Here is a 27241-nt window from a genome sequence, read left to right as displayed (position 1 = left end):
ACGACACTAGTATGATGCATCATGTGTCCTTATTCAGACGACATTGCTTTATTTATTTTTTACTGAAAGCCCATACTGTGAAATGGGAAGAGGATTGTAATGTCATTAGTTTATTTCAAGAATGTTGCACAATTATTATTTTGAGTATGAGAGGTATGATCTATAGATGACTGCCAAAAAAAGAAAATAACATTTGACTGGTTGATTGTATTGTCTTTTTGGCAGTATTGGAATAATGAGACGTAGCTATTTGGTAAAATAACTTTTGCTTTGTTGGATGATATGTCATCAATAGGATGTGGGTGTACTTCCCTTATATTCTGGAGCATATTTGTATTTATTGATTGTTTAATTGTTTATTTTTCAAATGTATTATATGATTTGCCAGATGCCTTTTTACTCAGGAAAGCCCTGTGGAAGATAGTAAACAACATTTCTTCCATCTCCGAGGTTATGTTTGGGACATAAACCATGTTTCCATCCAGTTTGCATGCTAGTAAAACGAAAAATCCAGACCGCTTTGATGGAAACAGGAACTTTCGGTGCAAGTTTGTTCGACATGGTGGCATCTTTTTTGTGTCTAAAATTAATTATGTGAGATATGGCGGTGGAAACCATCATATCGAAGTAAACTAGGAGTCACACCATCATATACTGTGTGGTCCTCCCACAATGACTCAGGAAACCATGCAGTTTGTGAAATAATTTACGACGAACTTCACAGGGTGGTGAAAGTGCACGTTGATGAGCTTGACGCTATTTTCCAATAGATATCGAGGGTCTTATTCTGGTGACACGATGATCGACACTTGACTCCAGTTTGGTGTTGCGCATTAAAATCAGTGAGTGATGACATTGCACACAAAATGTACTTTCACTAAAAGGAAAACTACATTGTTGATATAGTCCCAAAATGTTTTGCATGTCAGCAATCAAGTTTTCAAGATGTAGAACTTTCAAAATACAGCTGTATGATGCATTTTGCATCATATGATGCTGGGTTTTGCAGCATTTGATGCAAAATGCGTCATACTGTATTTTGAACGTTTCTTTATGCAGGTTTTTTCATATTCGCATGAAAATCTGTCATCAATTGGATGGCATTTCTTCCATCTCTGAGATTGTTTGGGTCATCTTTGTTTTTAACCCTGGTGAAGATTGTCATGAATTCCATTTAAAAATATTAGGCAAATGAATTAACCTATTAATTGTACGTGTATAGAAAGGATTGTTAATGAAATATACTCCACTTGGGTGGGGTGAGGGATGGAATTTCAGATTCCTTTGGCCATGCAACCTCAACTACCCTTTTCCTGTTAAATAACAAAATAAAGATTGTGCAACTTATTTGAATTTGTTTTCATTTTGTTTCTACAATTATAATGTTCTTCATATTCCAACCTTGGTTTTGTCTGAATACTGTACTATGCTAACAGCTGAGGAGCAGTGTAGTGCAGTGGAGGAGCAGTGTAGTGCAGTGGCATGGATACTGTCAAAATGTCACCAGGTGAATGTATTCAGAGTAGGCTTGCTTATCCAATGTGCTACCTGGTATGATAATGAGCCAGTCTGTATGTTTTACAAACTGAAGTTGGTGGAAGGGAAGCTTAGTTGTGGACCAAGGAAGGGTCAGTCCTCCCAGGAGTCTCTGATTTCAGGTCCAATACATTCCAAAACCTAGTGTAGCTTCTGCCCTATGGGTAGGTACTTTATGTTGCTCTCAATGGTTTGGATATGGTGTAGCTTCTCTAGGCGGGTGACGTTTCCACCATTTTGCTTTCACCTACCCAAACATTTTAGATCTGCACAACTTGGAGATAAGATTGTAGAGGTCGGTTTCGGATTGGGCAGTAGTGCCCCCATATACAGTCATTGGCCCTCATGGATTTGCAAGAACGTTTTAGCGCTTTTTCTGGCTCAGAAGCCGTGCCCCTCTACCCCGCTCTCCCCTCCATCAATCGTCCCCACCCCTCCCTCATCCCTCTCTACAGTACGACTGAGCTCAGCCCCTTCGGCTGGAGGCTCGGGTTTATCTGGAATCAACGTCAAAGCCATTCAGGAGCCGCGCGGTGTAAAGTGAAAGAGCGGTCTGTCACGAAACCTGGGGGAGAGCGAGCGATAAGGACTGGGAACGGGGTTTGACTTTTTCCGCGTAAACTCGGATTTGAGGGCAAGCGGGGAGGCATGGCTATGTTTTCAGCTCTCGGGCTGCTCTTGCTGTGCCAGCTTTTGACATCATCTACAGCCCAGGTAAGTGGTGGCTTTGGGGCGCCAGTTATCAATCCATGCCTGCTGTTTTCATCCGCTACCCTGTGTTCGAAGTTGCGGGAAGTAGCTACTTTGTAAACTGCCTGATGTATTTAGTGGCTTTTGATAACTAGCATGAGGTTCTTCTCATTCAGTTCCTAATTTCTGCCTTAGGCTACCCTGTGGGTGTAAATGTGACCGTCTAATCCCTCCATAGTAATTAGGCTACCTGCAAGGCGGCTACCTGCACGTTTGTTAGGCTATTTACCATCGATTTTGACATGAACATTTGACCCAGTTTTAGACAGCGGTGATATATAGACGATTTCGTTTATGTTCCTACGTTTGTATTTGTTTTATAAGGTTGTAGCCTATATAAGGTGTCGATTGACGCAATGAGGTCAAATTGTACAGATTAAGCAAACTCACTATCCAATTGTTTATTTAATCATACACAGGTGTCCGTGAAGGACTGTCTATGCAGTAATTATTTTTCATTTGCTTGCACGTTTCTGGAGTCGGGGTTATGTTTTCCTTGAGGTTGAGGAATGCAGAACCTGGAGACCAGTGGCCTGTGCACAATGACACCTTTGTTCATTCAGCCGTGCTCCTGGGAAGCTCTAGGAAAAACGAAAGCTTATTTTTCCAGTCTTATATTAAGTACACTCTTTGTATGAATTATTTGTGATATGTTCTTCCTTTTATTACACTTAAATTATGAGTTTGTGACCCCATGATTTATTCGCACTGTCTGTGCGTAATTTCTGCGCCAGTGCGCATGGTTGTTTAACGGTTATTTGATACGCATAGCTTTGGCATCATATTTTGTAGTACATTTTTATATTTTTCACAAATTCTTACAACGGAATCGGGGAAATGTATGTTTACTTTGTTGTAGTTTATTGTTTAGGAGATTAAGATAAATGCATTATAACCTTGCCTACTGCAACCTGCAAAATGTGACTTATTTGTGTTCTGAATAATGATGCACGATCAATTCACACTTATTCGACCACTTTCAAAGCATTTTAGGCTTTTTTTGTTGTTGGTGGTGGTGTAATTGTATCCTGTCTGTTTTCATCCTTAATGCGCACATTCCTTCCATGTCCATTTTAACAGTAGCCTAGATGTAAGCAGTTTGATTTTAGGCCATTTGTAGAGATTTAAAGCATGATAATCACTGTGTTCCGGGAATTTTTTTGTATTGATTTTTGAGGTCATGGTTTTGTGTTGCAGAGACCCGGCCCACGAGGAGCAGTCGGGCCGCCAGGACCCCCGGGACCCGATGGAAAGGATGGCACTGATGTGAGTTAGCCAGACACCGATGCATGTGGGGTTCTCTTATTGGTTTTGAGACCACTACCACTGTAAGATAGTAGAGTGTTGTAGTAGAGCAGGGGTTTGCCATCCAATTACTGATTTAAGTTGTCGTCATGGCTGAGGCAATCAATAAACTTGTCACTTTAGCACTTTCTTGTCACAACGAATTTTAACATTTACCTATGTGGATCTACAGTACATTAAGCTTTATGCCGTTTTTTATAGGGAAGGTGTTGTCTTTGATCCTAATAATAATCAAAGTCGTTTTTAAGTTTCTGCAATTTCTTAGGGGAAAAACTCATATTTTTCTCTATCTAAATCAAATGGACTGAAAATCCAAGTATGACTGATATTCTTTTTCTAATCAAGGTTGATCATGTTGTTTAAATTTCCCATTGATAGCTGTGTTTCAATATGGCTCTTGCAGTAAAATTGTGGTCAAATGCTCTCTAGTAATCCAGTTTATAACATATTGACTCCTCCCACTGAGAGTCAAATCCCTGTGCCACAGGTATTTATTTGGTAATCATTAAACACTCTGCACACAGGCCTCCTATTGGCCAGACGGCAGCCGATGACCCTTCAGAGCCAATCATGACAGATATGGGAAAAGACATAAATCGCAACTCAAACCAGACATCCATATTTATACAATATGTTAGAGGGGAAATTGGATTATGTGCTTAAAAACAAAAATAACTTTTACAAAAACTTAATATGTTAACAGAGCTTGCAACTTTACTGATCATAACAGAAAATCCATAAATTTGATATACATACTGTATCTTTATGTCTATCAATTTTGTGTCTATTATATTTTATGTCTATTAGATTTTGGGGATTGAATACTTGTGTTGCCAGCCATACAGAGGACCCATTCATTCATACTCTACGAGAGCATCTAAAGTTACCCCTCACACCTCCTCCCTCTCCCCCTCCCCTTCCCTACCCCCTGTCCAAACCAACTGGAGGCTTTCATCATGTGACCACTCTGCTCCGTCAGCTCCATTTTAGCACTGTTTATTTCTCCCCATTGCCCATTGGGAGATTTAGGGCAGAGGGTAACTACAACCAACTGTGTGTTAAAGCACTTCATACACCCAGTCTGTCTATCACTGGTAGCCATTCCATGTATAGCTCTAGGGTGGGTTTCATTTGAGTCGTGTTTCTATTGAACTTTTATGAGAAAAAAAAGGTCTAGAAGGATGTCCAAATTTCACAAATTTCTGCTGAAATGGTGTTAGTCTTTAAACAAACAGGCATGTGCGTGTACACACACACACACACACACACACACACACACACACACAGTAATTGAGTAACATTTGTAACTGGATTTAAGAACATGGTATGTACAAAATCTGTCCAATTTTCCAGACTGAAATCAAAGGCAGATGCCTCTTAAACGTGTCCTTTTGGATTTTTATGTTTCTTTTGATTGACAGGGCAAAGATGGCCCGGCTGGACTTTCAGGAAAAGCTGTAAGTATAACAACAGAACAGAGCCTTTTACAACAACGGATCAACAACCCAATTGTGTAGGGTGTGTGATTATTATAACACTGAGCTGTCCCAATGTTTCAGGGACCCAAGGGGAAAGCAGGGGGAGCAGGAGGACCAGGGAACCCAGGCCTGCCTGGCCTCCCTGGGGTGGATGTAAGTGACCCGTAGAAACTCACACACACACACATAAACACTGGTCCTGTTATAGATGCGTAAAAGATTGGCTGAATTGCTGTAGAACTCAGTTGCTGTAGAACCTATTAGATAAACAGTAGTTTGAGGCTATTGATCTCAAGCTGTAGTCCTTGACAGTTGCTTAGACTGCTTCCCAGTATTCAGTGTATCTCATCTTATAATTAACTACCTGGAGTCGACTGATTTGGACTGAACCGATATTTACCTGCATTCATGCATACAGAGCAAGTAACCTGTCCTCTAGAACAAGTGTGAACAATTGGCTTATAGCTACCTCTTATTAGAGAACTTGATAAGAACATTATATGTCTGCCATCTATCTAAACATTTGAATTTAGCAATTTACATGTAAGAAATAGCACAATATGTCTAATGTTTCCATGATGTTGTGATTCTTCCTCAGGGATTGACAGGTACCGATGGGCCTGCTGGGAAAGATGGTCCTCCGGGGGAGGTGGTAAGTGAAGTGCCTCTCAGGGTTCCTGGCTGTTTGCCTCTGGATGTGCCCCATTGAGTTTAATGACCTCTTCAACTGAAGACTGCCCCTCTGGGCAGTTAAGTGTATATTTCAATCACCCACAAACAAAAAACCATACACAGAGATACAGTATGTACAGAGTGACAAAGTCAATAACCATTCGAGGTTCTTCAGTTTGCTCAGTTTATGAAAACACATACAGAGAGCTGGTGTTGTGACCTTAGCATGACCTTAGGCTGAGGAAGGTACCATTCTTTCCTCTATGTATCATTGCTGTATGCCCCTCCAGAATAGAGAGAAAGGGGGTTAGTTACAGTGTGCTTCTTGGAGAGACCTTGGTGGGCTAAAGCTGGTACCTACTCAGGCCTCTGTTTTCTTCCTGTCAGGACTGATTTGTCGAACAGGCTCTGGCCCTTTGTGGGAATGTTTTTAATGAGAGATCGGGTGATTCTGAGTCAGATTTATCTGCTGCTGCTTCCCTAATCCCACCCGGAATGCGCACAGCTTCCCACCAAACCGGCCCAGACGCTAGGAAATAGAGGGATCTGCAGCTTGGTTGCTATTGGGAAAAATAAATACCGTTATCCTCAGAGGAAGGCATGAAAGTACTACACTAATGTTATCTAGCACCACAGGACTGGTTATGGTTAAGTGTTGGGAGTTAAGCATTAAATAGTAGGTAAGAGGATGTTAAAAAGGTTCCGTGATTACAACTTGAAGGGTGTAAATGGCTCCACTGTCAAGGTGGAGGCAGCCCTCTGCAATTCAACTAATTAGTCCCACTAATCAGGATGTGAGTGTTAACTGACTGCCTAATTACCTGGATTAAATGTGCATTGCTGCAATTGGCTTAAACCCTGTCTGATATTTCCTGGCTAACATCCATGTACTAATGGGATGAAGGTTGACAAGCTTGGACGTTCTCTCACTCCCCCTGAGGACTATAGACTGAAACTGTTTTCAGAGAAGAACTCCCTTTCTCTGTCAAGACATATCGACCACCTCCCCAAAACATTCACTAGATAATGAGATGCACCGATGCTCTTTGATACCCATATGCAGCGTCTTTACTGCTTAGAGTAGGGAAGGATACTGTATATTTTTACTGTTAAATCCAAGTAATTCATGTGTGCGTTGTTGTAGCAGTGAAGAGTCTCACTTTGCACAAAGGTTAGTGTAGTTTCATGGACCTTAGTTCAAATCAAGCAGATAATATTAGATATACTGAAAATAACAGTAGAGAGAGGAAAAGGGAAAACTAACCACCATACATTACATCACAGGAGACATACAGGCGTGTGGCTGTATGTGTGTGCATATGCGTGCGTATGTGTATGTAACCGATGTGAAATGGCTAGTTAGTTAGCGGTGGTGCGCGCTAATAGCGTTTCAATCAGTGACGTCACTCGCTCTGAGACCTGAAGTAGGGTTTCCCCTTGCGTTGCAAGGGCCGCGGCTTTTGTGGCGCGATGGGTAACGATGCTTCGGTGGGTGTCAGTTGTTGATGTGTGCAAGGGTCCCTGGTTCGAGCCCGGGTTGGGGCGAAGAGAGGGACGGAACCTACACTGTTACATGTACAGGTGCATGAGTGATGTGACTATACATGTGTGAGTGAGTGTGTCTTACTGTGTGTGTGTTAGTATGTGCAGTTGTACACCGGTCTACACTCATCAAATAAAAAGTCAGCGGACACAGGGTGGAATGCAGTGTGGGTTGCTGTGACACCACTGTGTTAAGTCTGATTGTAAGTCTTTTTCTCCCTCACACCTCACAGACACTCCAAACACAGCTGAGATTGAGTGGGGTTGGGGAGGACAGAGGGGTTGGAGGTTAAAGGAGGGGGTGCAAGGGGAAACAGGGAGGGGGGAATGAAAGTGTGGACAGGAAAAGCAAAATAAAATAAAGAAAGCATCGGATGGAGTGGGGGTGGTGCATCTTTATTAGGCTCTTGCTGTGGGTCATATGAGTGTCACTGCAGCACAGGGTCTGTTGTTTATAATAATGTAGTAATTGTTTCTCACCTATGTGGACCAAGGCAGTTGCTCTAGTTTTGGCTCACTGATACATGACTCAATGCTGACACATGTCATCCCCTCCCAAAGTTCTCGAAAAACAATTTTGGCGCAAGAACATGGAACTAATGTTTTAGGTTTTTAACCTAGTTCTCACCTAGTCATGTTTCATTTTATCTGTTGAAGTCGTCTGAGGGGTTATCTCTGTGTTTTTACAGGGCGATGCTGGACCTTCCGGGCCAGGTGGACCTCCTGTAAGTACTGTTACATCTTCCACCACTGTTACATGCCATCAACGTCACCTATATCAGAACACCCCCTCACCTGTCCACATTCATAACCTCTATTACACCCCTTCATCTGTCTACAGCTAAACCCATAACTAGGGCCCAGAGTGTTTCCTGTCTACAGATAAATACATAACTAGGGCCCTGAGTGTTTCCTGGTCAGGTCACATGGCCAAGAAACATGCTGTGCCCTACCTACAAGACACACACCGATCTGGGAGTGTACACAAACTGATGTGTATTTATGTCTTAATATGCCTTCCCCTGTCTTCCATAGGGCAGAGGGAGACCAGGAGCTCCAGTGAGTACAGATGATTATAAACAGTTTTCTTATGTTGTCACTTTTCTTGTATGTATGTGTGTGGATCTTTTTGCATGTATATGTGTCTTATTATACATTTATGCATGTGTTTGCGTGCATGAATGCTTGCGTGTGTGCATGCGTGAATGCTTGCGTGTTTGTGTGTGCTCTCACCTAACCCATTTCTATTGTTTCCAGGGGCCACCTGGAGCCAATGGGCTTGAGGGCGGAATCGGGCCACAGGGACCAGCGGTGAGTGAAGACCAATTAATTAATCCCGATTTTAAGAAAGATGTACAACAGACAGAAAACGGGGGAAATATACACTTAACCAGTTGTGTAATACGCTCTTTGACTGCCACTACTGGATATCTAGTGTACTCACTGCTAATTCATGATTAAGTAATCAAGTTGGCGAGTTTAAGTAATCAAGTTGGAGAACTGTTTAACCACTGAATGACAAACAAAGTCTGCAGTACCAGAAGCAGGATCACTCCAGGTCCAAGGCTAGAGACCTCTGACAGACAGGCATGTCTCTTCAGTCCAATCCTTTTTTAAATAAACCTCTGCTAGAATCAACCATCAATGACCGTTTACAGTAGTCAAGTGGGAGAATCAGAATGTCCATGGGTGGAGGGGGTCCTGTTAGTGGGCTACCCCAGCATAAGGTCTCATCTCTGTGGGGAGAGAGAACTCGGACTGATTGGAGTGATCATGATTTCAGTTGAGTTTCTTATCGGAGTCGCTGACCAGCGGTGCAGCAAGGAAGAGTCAGCTTTGATTTAGTTTAACATGATAAGGGTAGGGGCAATGTGACTCTATGCACTGATTTATGTGCAGTTTATATGCAAATTAATCCTGTTGATTGACCTGTGTGTTCTCTCTCCCAGGGCCCTGAGGGTCTTCCAGGATTGTCCGGGCCTCCCGGCCCTGATGGACCACCAGTAAGAACAGAACATCCACATTATCTGCTGATTTTTCACATTAGTGAAAATTTCCATTGTCATTGTTTTAGCTGCCATGTGCATCCATGTACTACCACCTAGTGGATTTCTAGAGCATAATTGCAGTTTTCACAAGGAATGGAGATGAATGGCCTCAGATGTGGGGTGAAGAAATGCTTAAAGAAAGAAAGGTGGAGATGTTACACATTCATTTATATATCAATCTAAATGTCATTCTCTACCTTTCTAAGGGTCTTCCTGGGGCTCTCCCTGATGGCAGTGGAGATCTGTTGGTAAGTGTCAGAATAATGTTTTTTTAGACCCAACACATTTAAGGACATGAACCCTGTACTGTACTGATTGCTATGCACAACATTGAACAGCAGTGTGACATTATTTTTACTACATAACTACCTAATGCAGTGTTGTCTGTCCCCTTTATAGTGTCCTGCAATCTGTCCTCCTGGCCCCTCTGGCCCTCCAGGAATGCCTGGATTCAAGGTGGGTACAGGACATTGTCGCCACAGATAAAACAATGAGCCAGATATTTCACCTGATGTATAAATGTGAAGCGTCCGGTTGGCGTTTCCACCACTCACTACCAACAGCAAAACTAACTGTTGTATCTCTCCCTCTCCCATCATCTACCCCTCTGTCTTTCTCTATATCTCACCATCCATCTCTTAATATGTATGCCTTGCTTCTTCTGTCTTTCCTTTCATCATTCTCTCTCTATCTAATTAATTTAGGGTCACACAGGGCACAAAGGAGATAAGGGAGAGCTCGGGAAAGATGGAGAGAAGGTGAGATCAGAGTTGAAAGAGTGAAAATCAGAGTATTTGACTAGTCTGAAGTCTTTATCCAGATGTTAAGTATGTGTTGTTAACTGCGTGTCCGCTCTCCCAGGGTAATGCTGGCCCACCTGGTCCTCCAGGGATTCCTGGCACTGTCGGCCTGCAGGTGAGTTTTGTCACCTAATGTGGTTCAAAACATGGACATTTCTATCTGTTGGCTGTCCGTTTACATTGTCCATTCCTTTCTGCCTGAGCCCTGATGTGAATGCTATGCACTGTTGAATGTTCTGATAGGTTCCGATGGTGATTATGATTGATTCTGCTGGTCCCTAACCATCCTGTGCTGTTGTTTCCCAGGGTCCTCGTGGTTTGAGGGGACTTCAGGGCCCAATGGGGGCAGTAGGAGACAGGGTGAGTCCCACACCTCTGAAGGTCTTTGTCACAGATCTCTGGAATTTACAGACCAGCACTTCAATGGGCTGCAGTGGAATCTTGATGTGCTCTCAGTTATCCTTATATAATGCATTATCTCTCTTTATCTCTCTCTCTTTTTAGGGTTTACCAGGTTTCCGAGGCAAACCTGGTACTGCTGGCATCATCGGCAAGACAGTGAGTCTCTCCTTGTTTGTACTGTCGAGGAGTGTAACTCGTACTGCACAAGTTAAACACTGCTCACTTCGGTGCTGATCTTTATGTCATTGTGTTAGATGTCTGCCATTGGTCCCATCAATAAAAAGCTCTGTGTGTGTCATTTGATAATTCCAGGGTGATGCTGGAGAGAAAGGACCAGAGGGATTTAGAGGGCCAAAGGGAGAGATTGTGAGTAAATAATACACATATACATTTTTGTATTTATATTTGCATCTCTGATAACTCTAATTTTCTAATCAAACAGCAGACTAAACAGTCATATGATGGTAAATGGTGTGAGTACAAGGGATTGTAAAGGATCTAATGTTGTGCTACAGTTCATTGCAGGTACTGTAACATTTGTTTCTCATCATTTCTCAACAGGGCAAAATTGGTCCAAAGGGAGTTTCTGGCGGAGCAGGACCCAAAGGGGAGCCAGTACGTCTTAAAATACAAATATCTATTGATAACAGATATCTTGGACCCCTGACCAACAGTGTTTCTCTCTCCCGCAGGGCATCCCTGGCAGAGACGGGAAAGATGGCACCCAGGGACTGGACGGCGAGAAGGTAAAGTGGCACCCTTTTCTCCCAACATGCTCTCTGCTCTCTTTCCCATGAGTCCACAGTGAGGGTGTGGTTGATATATTTTACCAGGTTAGTCTCATTGAGATTATCAATCTATTTTACAAGAGAGACATGGCCAAAATGGCAGCACACAAAGTTGCAAACACACTTATAACATAAAGCACTAGAGTTTTAAAATCAAATGTACACAGCAAGATGGTTTGGGAAAGTGTGGTGCAACTACAGATGTAGGATTTTAATTTGAGCCAGTTTGCTACATCAGGAAGATAATCCTCCTGCAGCAACAGGAAATGTGAATAAATATTGTTGATTATAATTAATGGACATTTTTGTAGGGGTTGATCCATGTTCATTATGGCAAATCAAGTCAGACATTTTTAAAGTGTAAATTATTAACTTTAAAAAGGCTTCTAAACATTGAATACACTAAAATTCTCAGCAACAAAAAAGTTATCAAATTAAGATCCTACATATGTAGGGGTCAAAACATTGACAGCACCCCACTTAATTTTCTATCATAATGTTTATCCTACTGTAGCATTAAACTCATTAAAAGGGACGAGCTCCTGTAAATTCAGGACCTTTTGAAGCTTGTTCCAAGTGGAAGGGGCAGAAAACTGGAAAGCTTTTTTTCCCCTAGTTCCTTACAAACCTTAAGAACAATCAACAAATGAAAACGATCTCCATTTTTTTATGACATAGTGACAGTGTTTCTCTGCGTTGCCAGGGCGACGCTGGACGGAATGGGGTACCCGGTGAGAAAGGACCCAACGGCCTTCCTGTGAGTATCGAGCATTACATTATCTAGCGTCTCACTGTGTAGGGTTAGTTGGCCATTATCTGTTAGTGTCCCACTGTACCTCCTACTGGGAGATGCCCTTACACACTCTGATTCTCTTACACACTCTAATGACTACACAGACAGAGATGCTTTCCATTTTGTTAGTACCTCTGTACTCTGTATGGATTTTCATTTCCAATAGGCACTATAGACATTCTCACATCTCAAATAGACAACAGTTAGTGTCTGTATGCTCTGCAGTAAAGAACACAGTATAGATTTCTTTACAGTCTACTCTGTCCTAACTAGCCCTTAACTCTGTCTCCCACCTTGTGTTAACCAGTCCCGAGTCCCATGGCATCATATTACTACTGTGGACACTACTCCAGAGTCATGTTTCTATGTCTGTATTTCAGGGTTTACAAGGAAAGGCTGGCGCAAAGGGCGCCAAAGGAGGAGTTGTGAGTATGGCAACATTGCATAACTAAGTCATGAAGACAGTGATTTCATAAAGACAGGGATATGATGTATACAATGAGGCCATAAAGAGAAGGATATCATAGTTATAACAGAGCGATGTCACAATCAGTGGGTGTCAAACAGGCAACACAAATGCCTAGAAGGACCTAATAATGTCCATTAGTCCACACTGTGACAGCTATGAATAAACAGTGACGTCAAAAAGATTGTGGCACAGCATACAGACAGTGATGTCAAATGTCCAATGATGTCATATGCACATAATCCAGATAGGTATGTCATAAAGACTCATAGCAATGTCATACAGGCGTGCCATATCATTGGTCATGTCAGAAATGTTTTGTGATGTCATAAAGCCAGTGATGTCACTTTGATATTGTAACGAAAGGATGGAATCATACTGAAAAATAGGATTAGGGTTGTAGTGAATCAAAGGACCATGATAAGAAACCTTAGATGCTGGCTTAAGGCCGGTAGCAACCACTTCAGAATATCCGGTCAGAACAAGGATGAGGCGGATGTCCAGGTTAATGGGAGTTTAATGGAAGAAGATGTCCACATTTACACACACATCTGACCACTCATGGTTCAGATAACTGAGAATCATGTCCAGTGAGAACTGACTATGTGGTAATCTAGATGCACACACAATTAAACATTAGACATACAGGGATTCAGTCCAAAGGAGAAAAAGTTCAGCCGGAGGGAAAACTGTGAAAGTGCTCATCGGGATGGGGAAAGCACGTTTCTGACCACACAGCGTGCTGAGGTCGTAGACTAACTGAAACTGAAGTCCCGGGATTTTTTAAAATGTCTTTTATTTCACCTTTTTTTAACCAGGTAGGCAAGTTGAGAACAAGTTCTCATTTACAACTGCGACCTGGCCAAGATAAAGCAAAGCAGTTCGACACATATAATAAAGTTTACACATGGAGTAAAACAAACATACAGTCAATAATACAGTAGAAAAATAAGACTATATACAATGTGAGCAAATGAGGTGAGGTAAAGGCAATAAATAGGCCATGTTGGCGAAGTAAATGCAATATAGCCATTAAAACAATGGAATGGTAGATTTGACAGTAGATGAGTGTGCAAAGTAGAAATACTGGGTTGCAAAGGAGCTAAATAAATAAATACATTAGGGGAAGAGGTAGTTGTTTGGGCTATTTATAGATGGTCTATGTACAGGTGCAGTGATCTGTAAGCTGCTCTGACAGCTGGTGCTTAAAGCTAGTAAGGGAGATGAGTGTTTCCAGTTTCAGAGATTTTTGTAGTTCGTTCCAGTCATTGGCAGCAGAGAAATGGAAGGAGAGGCGGCCAAAGGAGGAATTGGCTTTGGGGGTGACAAGTGAGATATACCTGCTGGAACGCGTGCTATGGGTGGGTGCAGCTATGGTGACCAGCGAGCAGAGATAATGCGGGACTTTACCTATCAGGGTCTTGTAGATGACCTGGAGCCAGTGGGTTTGGCGACGAGTATGAAGCGAGGGCCAGCCAACGAGAATCAAGGCCACTGATAGGCTGAAGTAGATGTGGTGATAATTATTTGGCGTGATCTTGACCAATAAGACACTAACAAAAGTGGGGGTCCTCTGAATGGGAGACTAAGCTGCCCGACTAGAACTAACCATAAAAGATGGCTAGAATCAGCTGACTGAAGCTGGATGTTTTAACACATACAGCTAATGATGTCACAACTGATATCATAGGATCAGAGAAACAGCCAGTGATGCGATGTCATAAATGTGTACAGGAATGTCATACAGCCAGTGATGTCACAAATTGTATCATACAATCAGAGAAACCATACAGACATTGATGTCACAAATTACATCACTCTTTCAGGAAAAATATATAGGCAGTCATAAATGATATCATACAATCAGATGAACCATTTAGCCAATTGCAGTAAAGATGATAAGCCACCACATAACCATTCCCCTTTCCTTCCCAGGGTGACCCAGGAGAGATGGGAGAGGCAGGGCCATCTGGAGAGCCAGGTATTCCTGTATGTATCTGATGGGCTTCTGGGGCACTTGTGGGGTATTTCAGGGGTTTCTGTGTTGTGGGTCATTTTGTTACAATGCAGTCATGGTGTATCAGCTCCTCTCACCTGCCTGCACCATCATCTGACTCCTCCCACAGGGCGACATTGGTATCCCAGGAGAGAGGGGCGAGGCGGGACCCAGAGGAGTGGCTGTAAGTAGTCTAGGTCAAAGTTCAATATGGAAATGTGGCAGCATCCACCTGTTAAGATGCCAGTGGGTAGAGTGGAGCCATACACCAATCAGAATAGTAGTCAACATAGCATTAGAACGCATGGTTAAAACAGACTCCTGGTAGGAAAAATCTGTTTCATATCTTCATGGGGCTATATATGATGATTGAGAGAGGATAAAGATGAAAACCTCCACTTATTAGTTAAATGATAAAACACAATAGTTTGTGATTAACTAGGAGACTGTTGCATATTAACGTACAACATGTTCTTACACCCATAGGAAAATGTAGTCCCATACCCCCCCATATACAGCTATTCTCCTCCTGTGAGATGGAGGCAGTAGGGAAGATGGGAATGTATGAAATAGGGATGGAGGAAAGAGGGTCAGAGAGACAGAGGGGTCTTTGTCTTTGGTTCCCCATCAGAACCCTAGAGGGAGGGTATGCAGGATACAGCCTTGGGTCTAAAGCCAGGTGGCACTTCCCCATCACAGCTGGGTGCAGTGTCACTTTCAAAGCATTCCTCAGATAAGACATAACTCAAACAAAAGTGATTTTATCAACTTCTACACAAATTATGACTCTTGTGCCTCTCATCACACACAACCGTAATATCATCCTCTTTCAAAGTTATAAAAACAATCATGTCCTGCTTTATTGGAGTCTCATAAAGGCAAGGTTTGATAATATTGGATGAGGGAAGGCAGGTCTGTGTCACAGGTCAGGCTAAGATTTAGTTCTATTTTCTTTAGACCCTCGTGTACTTCCTATTGTGCTAACATGATATGCGTTTCCTAGGGGGGCGTCGGACCAGTGGGCAACATCGGGGTTCAGGGCAGCAAAGGCTTCCAGGTCAGTAGCATGATAGGATACGGAATGAGGTGTCCCACCAAATATCAATTGAACGATTGAGTGTTCTGATGGTGTCTATGTCATGTTCAACAGGGAATAAAGGGGGCTCTGGGTGACCCTGGCCTTCCCGGACCAACCGGGATTCGCGGCGGATTTGGTGAGAGGGTGAGTGTGACTCCGAACAGAATGCTTGCTGTCCAAAGACCTCTCTGAAGTGACCAAAAGTGGTGTCCACCCCAGGGATTTGAACCAAACACCATGTGGTTCCAAGCCCAAACATCCCTACCAACTACACTGATGTCCTTGTGTGAATAAACAAGGCCTTTTATTTGTAGCTATGCCTTTTAAAACTGATTAGAACTCTTGACCAACTGACCCAATATTGTCTTGAGTTAATGAATCCATCCACTGGAGACATTTTTGTCAATGAAAATCCCTTAACTAGAGAGCCTTTTAACACACACACACACACACAGAACATGTTAGGGCATGATTAAGGCTGCATTTACACACAAACACCAACTGGACTTTGAAAGACAAAAATGTCCCCCAGAAGGCATCCCCCCCACCACTCCTAGTCCAATACCTACATTTGAAGTCGGAAGTTTACATACACTTAGGTTGGAGTCATTAAAACTCGATTTTCAACCACTCCACAAATTTCTTGTTAACAAACTATAGTTTTGGCAAGTCAGTTAGGACATCTACTTTGTGCATGACACAAGTAATTTTTCCAACAATTGTTTACAGACAGATTATTTCACTTATAATTCACTGTATCCCAATTCCAGTGGGTCAGAAGTTTACATACACTAAGTTAGACTGTGCCTTTAAACAGCTTGGAAAATTCCAGAAAATGATGTCATGGCTTTAGAAGCTTCTAATAGGCTAATTGACATAATTTGAGTCAATTGGAGGTGTACCTGTGGATGTACCGTAATTTCCGGACTATTAAGCGCACCTGAATATAAGCCGCACCCACTGATTTTATTATTATTATTTTTTTTTTTTACATAAATAAGCCGCACATGTCTATAAGCCGCAGGAGCCTACCGGTACATTGAAACAAATTTACTTTACACAGGCTTTAACGAAACACGGCTTGTAACAAAAATAAATAGGCTTTAACGAAACACAGCTTGTAACAAAAAATAAAAAATTAGCAGTAAGCTTTAGTTGTCTTTTTGCACTGAGTCAATTCCTCACGCTGCTGTTTCCAACGTCTTATCGACTCATTAAGACCAAGCTCCCGTGCAGCAGCTCTATTTCCTTTTCCAACAGCCAGATCAATCGCCTTCAACTTGAAAGCTGCATCATATGCATTTCTCCGTGTCTTTGCCATGATGAGGGTGACAAAATGACTGCTGTAATCAGAATGATGGGAAGTTTGAGAGCGCTAGATTTAATCTAAACAGTAAACAAAAAAAGTTGTTTGACCTTAACCCGTTCGGCAATTTCATTGGTCTAATGAAAGCTTCATGCCGCCAAAAAACTGAGCACGTCACAGAATGTGTTTTTTTTTTGGAAAAAAAAAAATTGAAAGCGGGAAAAATCCATATATTAGCCGCGTCATTGTTTAAGCCGCGAGGTTCAAAGCGTGGGAAAAAAGTTGCGGCTTATAGTCCGGAATTTACAGTATGTCAAGGCCTACCTTCAAACTCAGTGCCTCTTTGCTTGACATCATGGGAAAATCAAAAGAAATCAGCCAAGACCTCAGAAAAAAAAATTCTAGACCTCCACAAGTCTGGTTCATCCTTGGGAGCAATTTCCAAACGCCTGAAGGTACTACGTTAATCTGTACAAACAATAGTACGCAAATATAAACACCATGGGACCATGCAGCCATCATACCTCTCAGGAAGGAGACGCATTCTGACTCCTAGAGATGAACATACTTTGGTGCGAAAAGTGCAAATCAATCCCAGAACAGTAGCAAATGACCTTGTGAAGATGCTGGCGGAAACAGGTACACAAGTATCTATATCCACAGTAAAACAAGTCCTCTATCAACATAACCTGAAAGGCCACTCAACAAGGAAGAAGCCACTGCTCCATAACCGCCATAAAAAAAAGTCTGACTACGGTTTGCAACTGCACATGGTGACAAAGATCGTACTTTTTGGAGAAATGTCCTCTGGTCTGATGAAACAAACAGAACTGTTTGGCCATAATGACCATCGTTATGTTTGGATAAAAAAGGGGGAGGCTTGCAAGCTGAAGAACACCATCCCAACTGTGAAGCACGGGATGGCAGCATCATGTTGTGGGGGTGCTTTGCTGCAGGAGGGACTGGTGCACTTCACAAAATAGATGGCATTATGAGGGAGGACAATTATATGGATATATTGAAGCAACATCTCAAGACATAAGTCAGGAAGTTAAAGCTTGGTCGCAAATGGGTCTTCCAAATGGACAATGACCCCAAGCATACTTCCAAAGTTGTGGCAAAATGGCTTAAGGACAACAAAGTCAAGGTATTGGAGTGGCCATCACAAAGCCCTGACTTCAATCCTATAGAAAATTTGTGGGCAGAACTGGAAAAAGTGTGTGCGAGCAAGGAGGTCTACAAACCTGACTCAGTTGCACCAGCTCTGTCAGGAGGAATGGGCCAAAATTCACCCAACTTATTGTGGGAAGCTTGTGGAAGGCTACCTGAAACGTTTGACCCAAGTTAAACACAATTTGCACTGTCAAATCTACGATTCCATTGTTTTAATTGCTATATTGTATTTACTTCGCCACCATAGCCTGTTTAAATAAAGGTGACATAAATAAAAAAAATTTTAAAGGCAACGCTACCAAATACTAATTGAGTGTATGTACACTTCTGATCTACTGGGAATGTGATGAAAGAAAGAAATCATTCTCTCTACTATTATTCTGACATTCTTAAAATAAAGTGGTGATCCTAACTGACCTAAGACAGGGAATTTTTACTAGGATTAAATGTCAGGAATTGTGAACTGAGTTTAAATATATTTGGCTAAGGTGGATGTAAACTTCCGACTTCAACTGTACATATACAGTTGAATTACTTGTCATGCACAAAGTAGATGTCCTAACCGATTTGCCAAAACTATAGTTTGTTAACCAGTAATTTGTGGAGTGGTTGAAAAATGAGTTTTAATGACTCTAACCTAAGTGTATGTAAACTTCTGACTTCAACTGTATTTTTACACAGAAACATACACTGCAGCGTCCACACACACACACACAGCTCCTCCTGCCAGACCCATAAAGATCAGAGCAGTATGTGCTCATAACCTGGGCAGTGTGGGTTCACTCAGAATCAGAACATTATTATCGGGTGGAGCCTTGGCAGTGTGTATTCATACTGTAACGAAAGGTAACATAGCAGCCTCCTGTTCAGGAGCCGAGGGCAGAACAAAGCCTGGCTTTATCCAGCTCCTAGGCTGCCCCACTCCACAACCCACCACCTCCATCCCTCTCTCCATCTCACTCCGCACACACAGCCTGCCATCTATGGAGCCATGCGCTCTGCTACTGGACTTCACAACCACGGACTCTATTTTATTAACCGTTTCTCTCTCTCCTCACTCGTTATGTTTCTCTCACAGGGTCCAGTCGGAGCATCAGGGCCTAAAGGAGACATGGTACACTTGTAGCTCCTTACATTTGGGGTCAAAGGTCAAATTAAGCTAAGAATGATAATACCATAGTAACTCCCTTCCCACTGTCTTCATTCAGCATTCAGTTTGCTATTGGGGATGTTCTGTCTCTTAAAGGGTTCAGAGAGAATATTGTCAAAAAGATAATGGGAAAGGTTATGGAGTTGGGCATATGGATTTATGGGCTCATTATGGAAGATAATATGAGGGTATATTTGACTTTTGTAGGCACATAACGATACATTATATTTTCTATGGAAGCTCCCATGCACACCCAATTGTTATTTAAATATTCACTTGTGTTTTCTGTTCAGGGAATGGCAGGAGCTGATGGTTTGCCCGGGGAGAATGGAGAACCTGTAAGTTATCCTTCATATTTTAAATTCAGTCAAATTAATATACATTCAATCAATGAAAACATGTATGTCATCCAATTTCCTTTGTCTTATTCGTCAACAATCTTTTGCTCGTTCTCAGGGTCCATTTGGTCCAGTTGGCCAAAAAGGAGAGGTAAGTTATCTTTTCATCTTCATCCAAACTGTGGCGTATATCCTTGCCAGTGTAAAATGTATGTTTGTCAACCACAAAATGTATAGGTCCTAATTCCCAACTCTCTACATTGAGACACATTTTACTGACAACTTTGTCTCTCTAATACAGTAGATAACGACCAAAAACATTGCGATCACATTCATTTATTAGGAGTACAGCCAAACCCCTACTTAGACTGGTCTAGTAAGCCCAACTATCATTGTCCCTTTCTCACAATCTTACATAACATCTTTAGCTGCTCTTTCCATTATTATTGCCTCTCTCCCATCTATCTTTCCCTATCAAATTTTACTGGTCACATACACATGGTTAGCAGATGTTAATGCGAGTGTAGCGAAATGCTTGTGCTTCTAGTTCCGACTGTGCGGTAATATCTAACATGTAATCTACAGTGAGGGGAAAAGAGTATTTGATCCCCTGCTGATTTTGTACGTTTACCCACTGACAAAAATGATCAGTCAATCATTTTAATGGTAGGTTTATTTGAACAGTAAGAGACAGAATAACAACAAAAAAATCCAGAAAAACGCATGTCAAAAATGTTATAAATTGATTAGCATTTTAATGAGGGAAATAAGTATTTCACCCCCTCTCAATCAGAAAAATGTCTGGCTCCCAGGTGTCTTTTATACAGGTAACGAGCTGAGATTAGAGCACACTCTTAAAGGGAGTGCTCCTAATCTTAGTTTTTTACCTCTATAAAAGACACCTGTCCACAGAAGCAATCAATCAATCAGATTCCAAACTCTCCACCATGGCCAAGACCAAAGAGCTCTCCAAGGATGTCAGGGACAAGATTGTAGACCTAAACAAGGCTGGAATGGGCTACAAGACCATCGCCAAGCAGCTTGGTGAGAAGGTGACAAGAGTTGATGCGATTATTCGCAAATGGAAGAAACACAAAAGAACTGTCAATCTCCCTCAGCCTGGTGCTCCATGCAAGATCTCACCTCATGGAGTTGCAATGATCATGAGAACGGTGAGGAATCAGCCCAGAACTACACGGGAGGATCTTGTTAATGATCTCAAGGCAGCTGGGACCATAGTCACCAAGAAAACAATTGGTAACACACTATGCCGTGAAGGACTGAAATCCTGCAGCGCCCGCAAGGTCCCCCTGCTCAAGAAAGCACATATACATGCCTGTCTGAAGTTTGCCAATGAACATCTGAATGATTCAGAGGACAACTGGGTGAAAGTGTTGTGGTCAGATGAGACCAAAATGGAGCTCTTTGGCATCAACTCAACTCGCTGTGTTTGGAGGAGGAGGAATGCTGCCTATGACCCCCAAGAACACCATCCCCACCGACAAACATGGAGGTGGAAACATTATGCTTTGGGGGTGTTTTTCTGCTAAGGGGACAGGACAACTTCACCGCATCAAAGGGACGATGGACAGGGGCATGTACCGTCAAATCTTGGGTGAGAACCTCCTTCCCTCAGCCAGGGCATTGAAAATGGGTCGTGGATGGGTATTCCAGCATGACAATGACCCAAAACACACGGCCAAGGCAACAAAGGAGTGGCTCAAGAAGAAGCACATTAAGGTCCTGGAGTGGCCTAGCCAGTCTCCAGATCTTAATCCCATAGAAAATCTGTGGAGGGAGCTGAAGGTTCGAGTTGCCAAACGTCAGCCTCGAAACCTTAATGACTTGGAGATCTGCAAAGAGGAGTGGGACAAAATCCCTCCTGAGATGTGTGCAAACCTGGTGGCCAACTACAAGAAACGTCTGACCTCTGTGATTGCCAACAAGGGTTTTGCCACCAAGTACTAAGTCTTGTTTTGCAGAGGGGTCAAACACTTATTTCCCTCATTAAAATGCAATTCAATTTATAACGTTTTTGTCATGCGTTTTTCTGGATTTTTGTTGTTGTTATTCTGTCTGTCACTGTTCAAATAAACCTACAATTAAAATTATAGACCGATCATTTCTTTGGCAGTGGGCAAACGTACAAAATCAGCAGGGAATCAAATACTTTTTTCCTTCACTGTAACAATTTCACAACTACCTTATACACACAAGTGTAAAGGAATGAATAAGAATATGTACATATAAATATATGGATGAGCGATGGCCGTGCGGCATACATATGAGATGAGTAATGTAGGGTATGTAAACATTATATATAGTGGCATTGTTTAAAGTGACTAGTGATACATTTATTACATCCAATTTTTAATTGTTAAGGTGGCTAGAGATTTGAGTCAGTATGTTGGCAGCAGCCACTCAATGTTAGTGATGGCTGTTTAACAGTCTGATGGCCTTGCGATAGAAGCTGTTTTTCAGTCTCTCGGTCCCAGCTTTGATGCTCCTGTACTGACCTCGCCTTCTGGATGATAGTGGGGTGAACAGGCAGTGGCTCGAGTGGTTGTTGTCCTTGATGATCTTTTTGTCCTTCCTGTGACATCGGGTGGTGTAGGTGTCCTGGAGGACAGGTAGTTTGCCCCCGGTAATGCGTTGTGCAGACCTCACTGCCCTCTGGAGAGCCTTACGGTTGTGGGCGGAGCAGTTGCCGTTCCGGGCGGTGACACAGCCTGACAGGATGCTCTCGATTGTGCATCTGTAAAAGTTTGTGTTTTTGGTGACAAGCCAAACTTCTTCAGCCTCCTGAGGTTGAAGAGGCGCTGTTGCGCCTTCACCACGCTGTCTGTGTGGGTGGACCATTTCAGTTTGTCTGTGAAGTGTACGCCGAGGAACTTAACTTTCCACCTTCTCCACTACAGTCCCGTCGATGTGGATAGGGGGTGCGCCCTCTGCTGTTTCCTGAAGTCCACGATCATCTCCTTTTGTTATGTTGACGTTGAGTGTGAAGTGATTTTCCTGACACCACACTCCGAGGGCCCTCACCTCCTCCCTGTACGCCATCTCGTCGTTGTTGGTAATCAAGCCTACCATTGTAGTGTCGTCTGCAAACTTGATGATTGAGTTGGAGGCGTGCATGGCCATGCAGTCATGGGTGAACAGGAAGTACAGGAGAGGGCTGAGAACACACCCTTGTGGGGCTCCAGTGTTGAGGATCAGTGGGGTGGAGATGTTGTTTCCTACACTCACCACCTGGGAGCGGCCCGTCAAAGTCCAGGAACCAGTTGCACAGGGTGGGGTCGAGACCCAGGGTCTCGAGCTTAATGACGAGTTTGGAGGGTACAATGGTGTTAAATGCTGAGCTGTATGTTTCTGGTCGCTGTCATGTTTCTGGTCACCATGATTAAAAGCAGTGGTTCGCACTTTCAGTTTTGTACGAATGCTGCCATCAATCCACGGTTTCTGGTTGCGGAAGGTTTTTATAGTCACCGTGGGTACAACATCACCGATGCACTTGCTAATAAACTCGCTCACCGAATCAGCGTATACATCAATGTTGTTGTCTGAGGCTATCCGGAACATATCCCAGTCCACGTGATCGAAGAAATCTTGAAGCGTGGAATCCGATTGGTCGGAACCAGCGTTGAACAGACCGGAGCACGGGCGTTTCCTGTTTTAGTTTCTGTCTACAGGCTGGGAGCAACAAAATGGAGTCGTGGTCAGATTTGCCGAAAGGAGGGCTTTGTATGCGTCGCGGAAGTTAGAGTAGCAATGATCCAGAATGCTGCCAGCCCTGGTCACGCATTCGATATGCTGATAAAATGTAATGAGCCTTGTTTTCAGATTAGCTTTGTTAAAATCCCCAGCTACAATAAATGCTGCATCAGGATATATCGTTTACAGTTTACAATGAGTCCAATGAAGTTCTTTAAGGGCTGTCGAGGTGCCTGCTTGGGGGGGATATACATGGCTGTGACTATAATCGAAGAGAATTCTCTTGGTAGATAATGCGGTCGGCATTTGATTGTAAAGAATTCTAGGTCAGGTGAACAAAAGGACTTGAGTTCCTGTATGTTGTTATGATCGCACCACGACTCGTTAATCATAAGGCATACACCCCCGCCCTTCTTCTTACCAGAGAGGTGTTTGTTTCTGTCGGCGCGATGCGTGAAGAAACCGGGTGGCTGTACCGACTGTACCGATAACGTATCCCAAGTGAGCCATGTTTCCGTGAAACAGAGAATGTTACAATCTGTGATGTCTCTCTGGAAGGCAACCCTTCCAGAGGCGACCATCTCTGCCTGCTGCGCCATGTCTGATGTGTTGCCAGAGATGTGGTGTTGCTACTAAGCGCTGGTGCCCAGGCCAGACTGCAACACACTAACTCATTGCACGGGATCCTCCCAGCTCACATTCTAGGATTAGCTGGATTAATTAGCTTGCTGTACGGTTGCTTTAGTGTTATTAGCCCATTCTCTGCCATCCCCACAGAGGAGAAGGGAGCCACGCTAATCTGCAGCACAGTTTGCCTTACAATTAATGTAATTACAGCCAAGGCGCTGATGTGGCTCAACAACTCTCCATGGTGCTAGCTAGCTACAGTAACTCTGACACTTATGAGCAATTGTTGTGTTCATTAGATTAATTATCAAGTGAGACAACGCCATGTACACTCCCACACTGATGTTCTCAAGGGACTGCACAACTTTATTTATTATTGTGGGGGGAAATGGCCAGGCCTACAGTTTTTACTTCATAGAAAGCTTTTGACAAGTCAGGTAGTTTCTTTTTCCGGGGTCACCTAAAATGAACTGCTGAACCAGCTCTGAGGCGAAGGGAACAATTGAGCTGTCTGATTCCCTCAGATCAAGATGTCGGAGAAGTTCATTTTTCCACAGAGTGCAATAGACCAACACTTTCATCCCTCACAACTGAACATCTGTTTGACATTTACTGAGTGAACACAAGAACTGTAGAGTAGATTTTTGTTTGTTTGTGTTTACAGTCTGGGAAGCGTGGCGAGCTGGGACCTAAAGGTGTGGTGGGACCACAGGGAGAGCTCGGAGCCAGAGGGGATCCTGGAAAACCAGGCCTAATGGGCTTCCAGGGTGAACAGGGTCTGCCTGGAATCGCTGGCAAGATTGGTGTTCCCGTGAGTAACCAGGGATAATACCTCGATCCCTGTAAACTTGGTGTCCCTGCGCCAAGAATGCCTCAGATTGATGACACCTGCTGAATGAAATGTCTGTCTTTTCTGCATCTGTTTTCAGGGTAAACTGACAAGCGAACAGCACATTAGAGAATTGTGTGGCTCTATGATTGATGGTGAGGATTTTGGAGATCAAAAGGGCTGTAGTGTCCTTGTCTAAATGACCAAAAAAGGACATTATCTCCTTTTTTTACAAGAATGTGTTTGCAAATGTATCTTCCTCTGTCCTTCCTCAGATCAGATTGCACAGCTGGCTGCCAACCTCAGAAGGCCCCTGTCCCCTGGCCAAGTGGGTCGCCCCGGTGCTGCCGGACCTCCAGGGAAAGTAGGAGAGACTGGGTCTATCGGTCACCCCGGCTCCCGTGGACCTCCTGGCTACAGAGGACTGTCTGGAGACCTGGGAGACCCCGGTCCCAGAGGTAAGTAACAGACACACAGGTCCATGTCAAGAAACATACTCAAAATGTCTGTCTTTCTGATCAGCACAGAGCAATGGACTTACAGATAGTAACTTTGCAGCATAGAACATACTGTACATCTCATAAGAAGTGTACAGACAAGTGTGACCATCTCTATGTTGGGCCTATTGCACAATTTGTAGCGCCAATAGATTGCCTTCTTTTAGTAGCATTTGTTTTCTGTCTCTTCCACAGGTGATCTTGGTGAACAGGGTGACAAGGGACCCATCGGAAAGGCCATCGAAGGGCCCATTGGAGACCAAGGATACCAAGGTATGACAGTTTATACACTGTGCATTCAGTGAGTGGTTTGGGGAGTTGCATCAGTATACTGTCTCTGCCTGTGTATAAACCCTTTTGTGGGACACCTGAGCCTATATTAGAGAGCGTAGTGCCGGTTTCCCTGTTTAAATCAATATATCCCTGTTGGGAAACTTGGCTCATTCCCTATATTCTGCCCATAGGTATCCCAGGAGTGCTTGGAATCGTCAAAGATGGGCGTGACGGATCCCCAGGAGATCCAGGTGAGCCCGGAGAGGCAGGTAGGACAGGAAGGACTGGGCACTCGGGCTCCCCAGGAATCTGTGACACTACCGCCTGCCAGGGTGCAAATGTCCATGGGAAAACCTCCAATCCCAAGAACCATTAAACATTACTTCCCTCATCCCGGAACTAGCCCCCCCCCGGGAGGTGAAGAAGAGAAGGAGAGAAGACAAGTCACAGTTTCCTCTTGAATGTATTTAAAACAAGACGGGAACAGTAACAACAGATGACATTTATCCCAAGAGGAAAACAGCAGTTTGGGAAAACAGAGAAGAAACAAAGACAAAAATCTAGACTCCATCCATCTATGAAGTGGACAAAGCTGATTAAATGTTTCACAAGAGCACTGGAGAACACATGCAATCACGTCAAATACCATTGAAAGTAAATTACAATTTAATAAAAAACTGAAAAATAATTTTACTGGAAAAATGCTTATAGGCCATTATTTTTCAAAAACATTTGTGTAAAAATATGTACTTTAGTTGTTTCACCCCCTGCCTGGAAGATGACTCTCCAACACTAAAACTGTGATTGTCCTTGCAGTGAATGTGCATGTGTCAAGGTCCTTTCTGCTTAGACCTGAGTGTTCCCTCACAGGACAAGCTTACAAAATGTAAAATAAGAAGATATGTGCCAGTGAGCAAAATGAAGTCTCTGCCAAGGAGCTTTGGGTGTACAGGCAATGAAGAAACCTAAGTGCCCCTTATTTTGTATATTGATGCAACCACAGTATTTTCCAACTCTTGCTAGACTAGCTTTTTTTTAAAAACATTTTGTCAAGTTTATTTGTTGCCTGTTTCCTTTTCACATTTCATGATTACATGTTTGATTTAAAAATCTTTTCCATTAAGTTTTGAAAATAAAAAAATGTGGCTGCATCAAATTGTAATTGTAGAATAACTCATTAACGATTTGTGCTTTATCTTTTTTATTTTGCAATGACCACATCCACTTTGTACCGGTGCTGTAACTATTAAATATACATGACTTTAAATACTATTTATTATTTGTGGGTGACTGTTGTATGTACAGTAAGTTGCTACAGCACCATGTTGTAAGAAATAACAAATAAAGCCACTTTTCAGTAAAACATTACTCTTTTCTACATAAGTTAACCAACTGAATGTTCATGCAATCAAACAATCAGGAGATAAACACAAAGGCAAGTAAATTAAGTCACATTTATTTTTAAATATCTAATATTAAGGTAATATGAAAAACTGTCACGGAAACTGAACTTTTTCCAGTTGTATATACAGAGTGGAGCAACACTGAACAATATACATTTAGAAGGCTGCATTTGTTGTTAATGTGGTTTACTGTTGCCACAAGTACCAAACAACCCTGTATAAAACACAAATTCAAAATAAATTACAATTGCAGATAAAGATGCACGTATGATTAAAAATT

General features: G+C 42.7%; 1 protein-coding gene across 1 annotated transcript; it reads left to right on the top strand.

The window, feature by feature from the left end:
* The first annotated feature begins 1984 nt into the window (after nucleotides 1-1984).
* Nucleotides 1985-26921, top strand: col9a3 (collagen, type IX, alpha 3). The gene is made up of 32 exons (XM_029723573.1): nucleotides 1985-2250; nucleotides 3484-3552; nucleotides 5013-5048; nucleotides 5151-5222; nucleotides 5668-5721; nucleotides 7973-8008; nucleotides 8319-8342; nucleotides 8541-8594; nucleotides 9233-9286; nucleotides 9538-9579; nucleotides 9731-9787; nucleotides 10036-10089; nucleotides 10193-10246; nucleotides 10438-10491; nucleotides 10636-10689; nucleotides 10846-10899; nucleotides 11095-11148; nucleotides 11226-11279; nucleotides 12025-12078; nucleotides 12495-12539; nucleotides 14516-14569; nucleotides 14707-14760; nucleotides 15580-15633; nucleotides 15727-15798; nucleotides 19212-19247; nucleotides 19577-19621; nucleotides 19740-19772; nucleotides 24624-24770; nucleotides 24889-24943; nucleotides 25064-25246; nucleotides 25481-25558; nucleotides 25750-26921. The coding sequence occupies exons 1-32, from the start codon at nucleotides 2185-2187 to the stop codon at nucleotides 25932-25934; spliced, it is 2037 nt and encodes a 678-aa protein (XP_029579433.1). The 5' UTR covers nucleotides 1985-2184; the 3' UTR covers nucleotides 25935-26921.
* The last annotated feature ends 320 nt before the right edge of the window (nucleotides 26922-27241 follow it).

Source organism: Salmo trutta, chromosome 30 (assembly GCF_901001165.1).
Source record: "Salmo trutta chromosome 30, fSalTru1.1, whole genome shotgun sequence".
Taxonomy (NCBI): domain Eukaryota; kingdom Metazoa; phylum Chordata; class Actinopteri; order Salmoniformes; family Salmonidae; genus Salmo; species Salmo trutta.
This window is presented reverse-complemented; position numbering and strand designations above follow the sequence as displayed.